At 46.1% G+C, this 13,036-nt stretch overlaps 1 protein-coding gene across 9 annotated transcripts in view; it reads right to left on the bottom strand.

The window, feature by feature from the left end:
- Nucleotides 1-13,036, bottom strand: part of MAPKAPK5 (MAPK activated protein kinase 5) — a gene marked incomplete at both ends in the record, with an annotated part of 32,543 nt that overhangs the window by 4,748 nt on the left and 14,759 nt on the right. For 8 of the 9 annotated variants that reach the window (XM_080717358.1, XM_080717357.1, XM_080717361.1 and 5 more), the window contains 4 exons: nt 1,484-1,604; nt 4,470-4,657; nt 8,862-8,942; nt 10,356-10,451. In XM_080717358.1, coding sequence (XP_080573484.1) covers nt 1,484-1,604; nt 4,470-4,657; nt 8,862-8,942; nt 10,356-10,451 — 486 coding nt within the window. The remainder of the gene's footprint in view (nt 1-1,483; nt 1,605-4,469; nt 4,658-8,861; nt 8,943-10,355; nt 10,452-13,036) is intronic. The other variant, XM_080717360.1, reaches the window with a different exon arrangement.

Here is a 13,036-nt window from a genome sequence, read left to right as displayed (position 1 = left end):
CCGGGTGTGATCCTCCTGTCTCAACCTTCCAAGTCCTGGGATTACAAGCATGTGCCACGCCAGTTATTAGCCCCAAGTACTCTGAAGGCCAATGCACCCTCATGGTGATGGTACATAACTCTGGATAAGGCAGAAGCCACTTCCCTGGCATGCGTAGAGCCCAGGGAATAATGTGCCAACCAAAGGTCACACGACAGCTAGTGCTCGTTCCCTGGCAACAGGAACAGAAATGTCAGAAATGCTAACAAAGCTCACACTCACAGCCAGTGACAAGAGCAACAGTGAGGGGAGGTGTGTACAACCTCGGGCGAGGGTGGCAGGCCGGCCGGCTGCGGCCCAAGGAGCCCCAAGCTGTTCACTGACTGCAGCCCTGATGCCTCAGAACCCCAAGCAAGGCACACGTGAACGTGGCAACACCAAGCAAGGAGCAGACCCTCAGAACTGAGGCCAAACCAGAGGGCTGAACGCCTCTGGTTTGAATGAGAAATCACTGAGCCTGGGGTTCTTTTTGTTTTGTGATTCTGGGGTTGAATGCAAAGACTTCAGCGGTAGAATAAGTGTTCTACACTGAAGACATGCCCGGCCCTCCTTTGATTTTATTTTAAGCAAGGGTCTCCCTAGGTTGCCTGAGCTGGCATGGAACTCTCAATCCTCCTGCACAGCCTCCTGGGTGGCTAAAAGTAACAGGCATGCACCACCACACCCAGAGGGTCTGGGATTCTTGAAGCCTGTGCCTTTATGATCAGTGCTCTTATCATGAGCAGACAAAACAGAAATCTAAATAATCAGCAGAACACTTAGCAAGAGTGAGATGATCCCATTTTTTGGCAGTGGGGCAGTACTGGAGATGGAACCCAGGGGCATTCTACCTCCAAGCTATACCCCTAGCCATATTTTTTTAATTCTTTATTTTCAAACAGTCTCACTGTGTTGCAGAGGGCCTAAGTAGCTGAGGCTGTCTGCGAACTGCAATTCTATCTCAGCCTTTCGAATGCTGGGATTACAAGCGTGCGCCACCATGCCAGGCTCCCATTTTTTATTTAAAAAAGAATAAACTAGCCGGGCGTGGTGGCGCACGCTTGTAATCCCCGTGCTTGGGAGGCTGAGACAGGAGGATTGCACGGGTTCAAGGCCAGCCTCAGCTACTTAGTGAGGCTTTCAGCAACTTAGTGAGACCCTGTTTCCAAATAAAATATATATATATATTTTAAAAAAAGGTCTGGGAGTATAGCTCGGAGGCAGAAAGCCTCTGGGTTCCACCCCCCAGTACCACCAAAAAAAAAAAAAAAAAAAAAAAAAAAGAATAAACTAGCTGGGCGTGGTGGCCCATGCCTGTAATCTCAGTACTTGGAAGGCTGAAACAAGGATGGCAGGTTCAAAGTCAGCCTTAGAGAGGAAGGGACAAGGGAGACAGGGAGAAGGAGACAAGAGGGAGAGGAAGAAAGAAAGAAAAGGAGAGAAAGAAAAACAAAGAAAAGGACACCTTATCCATCATTAGTTGAGCAGAAGGCAGCACATTATCCAGGGCTTCAGTGGAGTTGAGCCAGGGGTGGTCCAACACTCCCTCGATGGTGAGCCTCTCCTCTGGTTTGACCTTTAGGAGCCTGTGGAGAAAAACCAGGGTTGCCATTCAAACACGCTCCCAGAAGAAGCATAGGACTTTCTGGGTCTGGCTCTAAGCAGCTCTTCAGACTTATGCACCAACTCCTGCAGGCCTGTGCCTTCTACCTGAAGGGCAAAAATGAGATTCTGGTCCCCAATACTTGTTACAGGGGCACTATGGCTTGAAGTGATCCTTTCTGTACTAGATAAAGTGAGATGAAAATGATACAAAAAGGCTTAATCCAGTGATACTTCAGACTGAGTTCTAGGGTTCCATAAGGTAATCCTACACATGGCTTATAGTTCCTAAGACCCTGAGTCTCCACATTGAGGTTTCTAGGGTTGGAACCCAGGGGCATTCTACTTCTGAGCTACATTCCCAGCCCTAATTTTTATTCTTTATTTTGAAACAAGGTCTCTCTTAAATTGTGGAGGGCCTAAGTAGCTGAGGCTATCTGCAAATACGTGATCCTCCTGTCTCAGCCTCCCAAGTACTGGGATTACAAGCATATGCCACCATGCCTTGCTCATAGAGGTGTTTTTTTTGGTACTGGGGGTGGAAGCCAGGAACTTTTTTTCCCTTCCGGATATACTCCCAGACCTATTTTATACTTTATTTGGAAACAGGGTCTCACTAAGTTGCTGAGAGCCTCACTAAATAGCTGAGGCTGGCTTAGAACCTGTGCGATCCTCCTGTCTCAGCCTCCCAAGCGCCGGGATGACAAGCGTGCGCCACCACGCCCGGCTCACATTGAGGTTTCTAAGACAATAGTTTCTACCTTACAAAAGGAACTCAAGGTACCCTTGCAGCTGATGATGGTTGCAAAATTATTTGAGGAGTCATGCAGCTGTCTTTCGTGTTTTCTTTGGTACTGGGGACTGAAACCAGGGATACTCTATCTCTGTACTATACCCCCGGTACTTTTTATTTATTTTTTGGTACTGGGAATCAAACCCAGGGCATTATACAAATGAGGCAAGCACTTTGCCACTGAGCTGTCTCAGCCATACTTTTTTTTTTTTTTTTTTTTGGTGGTATTGGGGATGGAACCCTATTTTTTTTTTTTTATCCTTTATTTTGAAACAGGGTCTAAGTTGCAGAGGGCCTCACTTAGTAGTAGCTGAGGCTGTCCTCGAACTGAGGTCCTCCGGTCTCAGTCTCCTGAATGCTGGGATTACAAGCATGTGCCACCACGCCCGGCTCTTAATTCTTTATTTTGAAACAGGGTCTCACTAGTTGCAAAGAACCTCACTAGGTAGTAGCTGAGGCTGTCCATGAACTGTGATCCTCTAGTCTCAGTCCCTCATACAAATGCTGTGACTGCAAGTGTGCGCCACCACACCAGCTTTGCCCTCCACATCTTAGTGAGACCCTATTTCAAAATAAAGAATGAAAAATAGGGCTGGGGGTGTAGCTCAGAGGTAGAATATCCCTGGGTTCAATCTTTAGTACTGGAAAAAAAAAAAAACTATCAGCCGGGCGTGGTGGCGCACGCTTTGTAATCCCAGCATTTGGGAGGCTGAGAACAGAAGATTGTGGTTCACAGACAGCCTCAGCTACTTAGGCCCTTTGCAACTTAGTGAGACCCTGTTTCAGATTAAAGAATAAAAATAGGGCAGGGGGTATAGCTTGGACGTCGAATGCCCCTGGGTTCCATCCCAGACCAAAAAAAAAAAGAAATAAAAAATAGGACTGGGGATGTTGTACCTTGGAGGTAAAATGCCCCTGGGTACCATCCCCAGTGCCACATTTTAAAAAAAAGGTGCAGAGGGCCTCACTAAGTAGCTGAGGTTGGCTGTAAATTTGCAATACTCTTGTCTCAGTCCCCCGAGTACTGGAATTACAAGCATGCACCACCACACCTGGTTTCATGATTAAACTCATTTTTTGTTGGTTGTTTTTTGTTTATTCTTAGCTTTTCTTTTTTCAAGGGCTCTTCTTTTTTTTTTTTTTTTTTTTTTTTTTTTGGTCTTTTTGGAACTGACGACCGAACCCAAAGCACTACACCTGCATAATCAGGGGCTTTGCCACTGAGCTACATCCCAGCCCCTATGAATAACTTAAATGTCATCATGACAGGTCATTACATTCAAAAGCTAAAATCAAACCTATAAAAAGGGGCTGGCATTTCTTCTAAACCAGATGTATTGCTTCTGTACTTCTGTACTTTTTTTTTTTTTTTTTTGGTATTGAGGATTAAACCCAGGGGCATTTTACCTCTGAGCTACGTCCCCAGCCCTTTTTATTTTTAAATTAAGGTTTCACTAAGTTGCTGAGGACTGCCTGGAATGTGCGATCCTCCTGTCTCAGCCTCCCAAGTACTGGGATTACAGGTGTGCTTTCTTTAATCCTCCTGCAAGCAATGGTCTCTAAGTGTCAACTTTGTCATCGACTACCCTAATTCTTACGAAATTTTCCCATCTTAATATACATCAGTGCAAACAGCTGGCAGAGGGAATGCTGGAGTGTGTGGGCTTCAGGCCAAAGACAACCACACGCTACGATACCACCTAGGGGATAAAAAGCCAAACTTGTTCTTGTCCTCTGAGCACCTTACATGCAAGAAGGGCACATCAGGAGGTTTGTCATTTAAGGTCCTGCGCTGACACCACAGAGACTGGCTACACAGGAACCTGGATGCACAATCCTGGGGGTCAGGTATAGGGACGCAGCAGAAGGGAGAAAAGCTCCGTTTCACTGAGGGGTGGACAATGAACTCTCACCTCGGCTCCAGGGATAAGATTTCTGTGATATTAAAGCAGGAAGGAGCGCAGCAGGGAAACAAATGATTTTCCTCTACCCGCATTTCCTTGGGCGCCACCACCTCCAGGCCTTCTTGCCTCCCCACGCAGCGGCCAGGACTCACTTCCTCACAACATCTTTGGCCATTTCTGATATCTGGCTCCACTCTTCTTCCGGGAACTCGAAGCTGCCCGTCATGATCTTTCTCCGCATATCTTTTGGGATCGTCCGGCTGTGATGTTTGGAGTAAAAAGGAGGGTATCCACACAGCATCACATAGATAATCACTCCTAGGGACCATAAGTCACAGCTCTGGAAAAAAAAAAGAAAATGATCAGCTTCACAAAGTGGATTACGCCTGTAATCCCAGTACTGAGAGGATGAAAAAGAGGGATCCCAGGTTCAAGGACAGCCTCAGTAACTGGGTAAGACTCTCACCACCCTAGCAAGACCCTGTTTCAAAAAGAAAGGAGCCAGGCGTTGTGGCGCATGCTTATAATCCCAGTGCTTGGGAGGCTGAGACAGGAGGATCTACAGGTTCAAAAGCCAGCCTCAGCTACTTAGACCTTGTTTCCAAATAAAGTATAAAATAGGTCTGGGAGTATAGCCTGGAGTTAGAAAAGCCCCTGGGTTCCACCCCCAGTACCACAAAAAAAAAAGAAAAGAAAGAAAAAGAGAAAGGAAAAAAGAAAGAAAGAAAGAAAGAAAGAAAGAAAGAAAGAAAGAAAGAAAGAAGAAAGAAAAGGTTCACTCACAGCCGAGACTCCACCAAAATAAGGCTCCTGTGTTAGCCAGGAGCTGCCCTGACATACACAGGCTAATACATCCAAAACTCACTTACTAGAGATTCGAACAGGACATTTTAGGAAGAGTTAGCCTTTCTCTTTTTTTTTCCTAGGGACTGAATTCAGGAGCATTCTGCTCCTAAGTTACGTCCCCAGTCCTTTTTATTTTTTTAAAAATTTTTATTGGAAGCCGGGTGTGGTGGCGCACGCTTGTAATCCCCGCGCTTGGGAGGCTGAGACAGGAGGATCGCGCAGGTTCGAAGCCAGCCGCGGGCCCTGGCTTAGGAGACCCTGTTTCCAAATAAAAACGTAAAAATAGGTCTGGGAGTGTAGCCTGGAGGTAGAAAGGCTTCCGGGAACCCCAGTACCACCAAAAAAAAAAAAAAAAAAAAAAAAAAAAAAAAATTTTATTGGTGCATTATATTCATACATCATACTGGGGTATAAAACTTGTGTGTACATACATGTACATATCAGTGATTTAACCCCTACCCAATTCCCACACCCTTCCCTCCCCATCCTTCCTTCCCTTGCTTGGCTTAGTGGTTGACTTCGATATGTTTAAGTACATTGTATGTTTTAGAGAATTTCCTTCTTCCCCCCTCCCAGCCCTTTTTAATTTTAATATGGGATCTCATTAAGTCCTCCCAACCCCCTTGGTACTGAGGATGGAACCCATGGGCACCTTTGAGCTACACCCTCAGCCCTATTTTTCAATCTCTTTTTTTCTTGAAACAGGGTCTCACTGAGTTGCGAAGGGCCTCACTAAGTAGCTGCTGTCCGCGAACCTGGATCCTCCTGTCTCAGTCTCCTGAATGCTAAGATTACAAACATGCACTCCCACACCCAGCCTATCTCACTAAGTTTCTTTTTTTTTTTCTTTTTCTTTTTTTTTGTGGTACTGGGGTTCCTGGAAACCCTTCTACCTCCGGGCTACACTCCCAGACCAATTTTATATTTTTATTTGGAAACAGGGTCTCTTAAGCCAGCAAGGTTGGCTTCGAACCAGCGGGATCCTACTGCATCTGCCTCCCAAGCGCGGGGATTACAAGCGTGCGCCATCACGCCCGGCTCTCACTAAGTTTCTAAGAGCCTCATTAAATTGATGAGGCTGGCCAAGAGTGTTGGCATATGCCTGTAATCCTAGTACCTGGGAGGCTGAGACACGAGGATTGCAAGTTCGAGGACAGCCTCAGCAAATATTAAGACTCTTATCAACCTAGTGAGATTATTTCCAATTAAGAAATTAAATCAGCCGGGCGTGGTGGCGCATGCTTGTAATCCCAGCATTTGGGAGGCCGAGACTGGAGGATCGTGGTTTGCGGACAGCCTCAGCTACTTAGTGAGGCCCTCTGCAACTCAGTGAGACCCTGTTTCAAAATAAAGAATAAAAAATGGGCAGGGGGTATGGCTCAGAGGTCAAATGCCTCTGGGTTCCATCCCCAGACCCGCAAAAAAAAAAAAAAAAAAAAAAAAAAAAAATTAAATTAGGCTGGGAGTGTAGCTCAAAGGTACAATGTATCTGGGTTCAATCCCCAGTACCGCCAAAAATAAATAATAAAAAATAAATTGCTGAGGCTGACCTTTGAACCTACAGTCCTCCTGTCTCAGCCTCCCAAGTTCTGGGATCAATGGTGTGTGCCACTGTGCCTACCTCATCATATTTTTTGGATGTCACTAACACCACATATATGTACATTGTCATATAAGGCCAGGCTGTAGTAAAATACTCACGATTTTCTCACCTCTTGGGTTCTTGGGTATAAATAGGATACTTTGCCAGAACCAGAAAAGAAATAGATAGAAACCACCTGGCAGAGCCAGGCATGCTGGTGCACACTTGTAGTGCCAGTACTTGGGAGGCTGAGATAGGAGGACCATGGTTCGGGCTAGCCTCAGCTACTTAGTGAGGCCCTCTGCAACTCAGTGAGACCCTGTTTCAAAATAAAGAATAAAAAATAGGGCAAAAAATAGTGCTGGGAGTGTTACTCAGAGGTAGAATGCCTCTGGGTTCCATCCCCAGAACCCCCCCCCACACACACACACAAAACCACTGGGCTGGGAAATATGTACTCTGTGCTTTTCACAAGATTGAGGGTGCAGAAAAAAAGCAGCTAAGATACATGTAAGCTGACGTCATAACACACACAGCATGAGCATTTTTTGGGGGGCGGGTCTGGGGATGGAACCCAGGGGCATTCTACCTCCGAGCTACATCCCCTGCCCTATTTTTTATTCTTTATTTTGAAACAGGGTCTCACTGAGTTGCAGAGGGCCTCACTAAGTAGTAGCTGAGGCTGTCCGCGAACCGTGATCCTCCGGTCTCAGCCTCCCGAATGCTGGGATGACAAGCGTGCGCCACCATGCTTGGCTTAGCATGAGCCATTTTGAAAAAGGTTAAAGCAGTTTTTCACGTATCAGAGACAAGAATGAACTGACTGAAAGAGCAGGAGGTTTAAAACCATTCCTTTGGCCGGGCATGGCGGCACACGCTTGTAATCCCCGCGCTTGGGAAGGAGAGACAGGAGGATCGCACAGGTTCAAAGCCAGCCTCTCTGGCTTAAGGGACCCTGTTTCCAAAAAAAAAAAAGTGTGTGTGTGTGTGTGTGTGTGTGTGTGTGTGTGTGTGTGTGTGTGTGTGTGTGTGTGTAAACAGGTCTGGGAGTTTAGCCCAGAGGTAGAAGGGTTTCCAGGAACCCCAGTACCACCAAAAACAAAAAACAAAAAAAAAATTCCTTTGCCTACAAAACACTCAGACCAAACACCCTTCAAGGGAAAGATACCATGAAACAAAGCAAACTGCTGCCAACTACCATGTTTATAGGTATTAAAGTCACTACATGGCCTGTAATCACTGCATGGCTGTTAATAAAGAAAATAACCTAATTTAGTTAAATGGGGCTCTACATGGTCCTTAAATATAGTGTATAGCAGCTTCTAGAATTAGGAGACAAAAGAAGCTGGAATGAGATAGCTCAGGTAGGTACCATGCTTTGGCATTATACTAGCAGATTTGTATAGATGCATGATGTGTGCTACAAAACATTATACAGAGGGAAAATTACAGCATTTTGTAAAAGCCAGGCGTGGCGGCGCACGCTTGTAATCCCAGTAGTCGGGAGGCTGAGACAGGAGGATCACATGTTTAAAGAAAGTGTCAGCAAAAAAGTGAGACTCAACCTAGTAAGACCCTGTTTCAAAATAAAAATGAAATATCACTGGGAATGTGGCTCAGAGTAGAATGTCATGGGTTCAATCCCTACTGTCAACCCCTAATGCCAGGGTGCTGGGGACAGTGGTGCACACCTATAATCTCAATACTCGGGACGCTGAGAAAGGATGATCGCAGGCTCAAGGACAAATGGGAATGCGCGCACAGTAACTTGGAACTGGACGTATAGCTTAGTGGTAGAGCATCTGCCTAGCATGTGTGAGGCCCTGGGTTCAATGCCTAGCACCAACCTACAACAGCAACAACAGCGTGGAGGTGCGCACGTGGAGCCCCAATACTTGGAAGGCTGAGAGGAAGATCAAAGGCTTGAGGCCAGCTGCAACTTAGCAAGACCTTGCTTCAAAATAGAGGGCTGGGAGTGTAGCTCAGGTAGAATGCCCCTGGATTTAATACCGAGTACCCCAGAAAAAGAGAGTAGGAGTGGAATTGATCACATCCCAGAAATAACTCGCGGAGGAGAGGGCCACGTGCTGGCTGAAGGCAGCATCTCTTCCTCTACCTTGTTGTATGTGTAGGGCGTTGGCGAGGTAGGTATGATGCCGGACTTCTCCTTCTGATGCCGCCTCTGTGCCTCTAGTACCTGTCAGGAATCAGACCAACAGGCCAGTTAACTGAAAATCACACCACCACTGTCCTGTGAACGTAAGACAGACTAGTGGAAGGATGGAGGGGACTGGCAATCACTGCTTGAAAAATAGTTCCGCATCAGCACACTTCTGAAAACCTTACTGCTTCTAACGGCTGGGGATATGCTGGAAGGTAGAATGCCCCGGGATTCAATCCTCAGTACCACAAAAAGTAAAAATAAAACAAAAGTTAATCAAGCTACACCTAATGTAGGAGCACAGTGATCGCCCTCATCTGTAGCTTCATTTTCTGTGATTTCAGTTACTTGAAATCAACCACCCAAAACCCTAAATGGAAAACCCCAGAGAGAACGAGAGAATTCTAATGAACAGTGCCATGGAATCTGGCTTTGCCGAAGAGTAGCCATCAAGGGCTTCTTTGAAGTAAAAAGGAAAAGTTGCTGGGTGTGGTGGCGCATGCCTGTAATCCCAGTGCTGGGCAGGCTGAGGCAGGATGATCGCATATTTGAAAACAGTCTCAGAAAAAAGTGAGACTCATCAACAGCCAGCCTCAGTTACTTAGGCCATCTAAAACTTAGTGAAACCCTGTTTCAGAAAAAAGACTAAAAAACTGGGCTGGAGATGTAGCTTGGAGGTAGAATGCCCCTGGGTTCCATCCCCAGTACTACAAAAAAAATAAATAAATAAAAGTTTTTATGGATATATGTGTACAGGAAAAAAAACAGGATATGTAGGGTTTGGTATCATATATAATTCCAGGTGTCCACTGGAATGTATCCCCCACAAAAAAAAGGACCACAATATTATATTAAGTGTTAAATCAAACCTCTGAACAGGGTGTGGTGGCACACGCCTATAATCCCAGTACTTGGGAGTGAGATAGGAAGATTTCAGGTTTGAGGATAGCTCCAGCAATGTAGCAAAACCCTGTTTCCAAACAAAAAAACAAAAAGGGCTGGGGGTGTACATTGAGGGCCAAATGTCCCTGAGCTCAATCTCTAGTACCACGAAAATAAATAAATCATAACTCCAAACCATACCTCAATGGAAGGTAATTTTAAAAGAATGAAACATTGCCAGGCGTGGTGGCACATGCTTATAAGCTCAGCCGGCTGAGACAGGAAGATCACAGGTTTGCAACCAGCCTCAGCAACTAAGTGAGGCACTCGGCAACTTAGTGAGACTCTGTTTCAAAATAAAAAAATAAAATAAAATAGGGCTGGAGATGTAGCTCAGTTATATAACGCCCCTAGATTCAATCCCTAGTACTGGAAAAAAAAAAAAAGTATACTAAACGAAGTAATGTGCAGGTTTCTGAGGCCAAGCTCCCCCCTTCCATCTCTAAAGCTCACTGTGCCACAGGAGGAACATACGTCTATAGGCAAGGGAAGCAATGACATGCTCACCTGAGGTGCTACGTAGTAAGGAGTAAACTGGGGTGTCATCAAGTCACCTTGGTCAACTTTAGCGAATCCAAAGTCACACAACTTCACTGGTGCATCCTGAAATAAACAGGTGCCACTGTTCCAGGGTCTTTTTTTTTTTTAACTGTACCCAGGGGCATTTTACCTCCGAGCTACACCCTCAGCCCTATTTTTTTTTTCTTTGTGGCTGTATCCCAGAGGCATTCGACCTCAGAGCTACACTCCCTGCCCTATTTTTTTCTTTATTTTAAAACAGGATCTCATAGCCGGGCGTGGTGGTGCACGCTTGTAATCCCAGCATGCTTGTAATCCCAGCATTCGGGAGGCTGAGACCTGGAGGATCATGGTTCGCAGACAGCCTCAGCTACTTGGTGAGGCCCTCTGCAACTCAGTGAGACCCGGTTTCAAAAATAAAGAATAAAAAATTGGGCAGGGGGTGTGGCTCAGAGGTCAAATGCCCCTGGGTTCCATCCCCAGATCCGCTAAAATAAAATAAAATAAAATATAAAATAGGATCTCACTAAGTTGCAAAGGGCCTAAGTAGCTGAGGCTGTCTATGAGCCACGATCCTCCTGTCTCAGCCTTCCAAAAGCTGGGATTACAGGAAAATTACAGGGTGCCACCACACCCTGGCTGTCAGCCTATTTTTTATTCTTTATTTTGTTTATTTGGGGGGGGGGGTACTGGAGTTCCTGGAAGCCATTCTACCTCCAGGCTACACTCCCAGATCTATTTTATATTTTTAGTTGGAAACAGGGTCTCTTAAACCAGCGTGGCTGGCTTCGAACCTGCGCGATCCTCCTGTCTCTGCCTCCCAAGCCTGGGGATTACAAGGGTGCGCCACCACTCCAGGCTTTATTCTTTATTTTGAAACAAGGTTCCACTGAGTGGCTGAGGCTGGCCATGAACAATCCTCCTGTCTCAGCCTCCCAAATGCTGGGATTACAAGCCTGTGCCACCACGCCTGGCTTATTTTTTATTTTTGAAAGTGTTCCACTAAAGTTGGGGAGGGCTTCACCAAGTAGCTAAGGCTGGCCATGAACCTGCAATTCTCCTGTCTCAGCCTCCCAAGTACTGGGATCACAGGTGCATACCACCACACCTGGCTTCCAGAGTTCTTAGTAAACATTAGAGGAACATCCAGGTCAAAGACGTGAAGCTCTTGGGAGCTTCTGGCTGAGATCTCTGCCTATGAATAGCATGGGCCCAGGTCTGGAGACAATGACTCATACTCAGGAATTGTTCTTATCCTCACAGAAGAAAGGAATTTCTACCCACTCATCTGGTTAGCCTTCCATTATAACTTGTCAAGACACCTCCCAGATCAAGGTTTGAGCCTACTGCCCCTCGCTCTAGGTGCCCTCACCTCTTACAAACCTAGGGCACGGCTTCACTCTGACATGGGACTCCGCTGACAGCCAGAGCAGCTTCCGTGGTGGGATATGGTGCAGGGGCAGGAGGCGGGGCAGAAGGAAGCATGCTTTATCAGGGCTACCAGCAAAGGAAACTGACAGGTTTAAGGTAGTAAGTAGCAGCGACATGCCTTAAGGAAGCAATGACATGCTTTTGGGGGACATTTCTGTCCCCCAAGGCCTCCTAATAATACCCAAAACTGTAGGTCCCACAAATATATATCAGTATTGTCCAAAATTATCAGTGAAAGCCAGACATGGTGGTACACCCTTGTAATCCCAGTACTTGGGAGGCTGAGACAGGAAGATCTCAGGTTAGAGGACAGCCTCATGAGACCCTGTTTCAAAATAAAAACAAAGTAGGGCGGGGGGTGTAGTTCAGAGGTAGAATGCCCCTCCACACACACACAGCAGGGGGATTGTACAATTTCTCTGAGCCTCTGGAATATTTATTTATTTATTTATTGGTGGTACTGGGGTTCCTGGAAGCCCTTCTACCCCCGGGCTACACTCCCAGACCTATTTTATACTTTTTTTTTACTTGGAAAGAGGGTCTCTTAAAGCCAGCGGCTGGCTTCGAACCTGTGCGATTCTCCTGTCTCCGCCTCCCAAGCGTGGGGATTACAAGCATGCGCCACCACGCCCGGCTTTAAAAATGGAATATTTAGGCTGGGCGTGGTGGCGCAGGCTTGTAATCCCTATGCTTGGGAGGCTGAGACAGGAGGATCACAGAGGTTTGAAGCCAGCCTCAGCTACTTAGTGAGGCTCTCAGCAACTTAGTGAGACCCTGTTTCCAAATAAAACATAAAATAGGTCTGAGAGTATAGCCCGGAGGTAGAAAGCCTCTGGGTTCCACCCCAGTACCATCAAAAAAAATAAAAGAAAATGGAATATTGAGAAGAAGCTGTTAGAAACACTTTGGCTTAAAGCCTCTTTGTCATGAATTCTCTCTCTCTCTCTCTCTCTCTCTCACACACACACACACACACACACACACACGAAAACACAAGTCGAGCATGGTGGCAAAAGCTTGTAATCCCAGTACTTGGGAGTCTGAGACAGGAGGATCAAATGTTCAAGGACAGCCTCAGCAAGTAGTAAGATTCTCATTAACCTAGTGAGACCCTGTTTAAGAAATAGGGCTGAAGTGGTAGCTTGAAAGTAGAATACGCCTGGGTTCAATCTCCAGCACCACACACACACAAAAAAAAAGTGAAAACACTTGAATGCAGATCAAATGTGGTAGCACAT

This window comes from Muscardinus avellanarius, assembly GCF_963383645.1.
Source record: "Muscardinus avellanarius genome assembly, chromosome: 21".
Taxonomy (NCBI): domain Eukaryota; kingdom Metazoa; phylum Chordata; class Mammalia; order Rodentia; family Gliridae; genus Muscardinus; species Muscardinus avellanarius.
The sequence above is the reverse complement of the archived record's forward strand: the minus strand, read 5'-3'. Positions and strand labels throughout refer to the sequence as shown.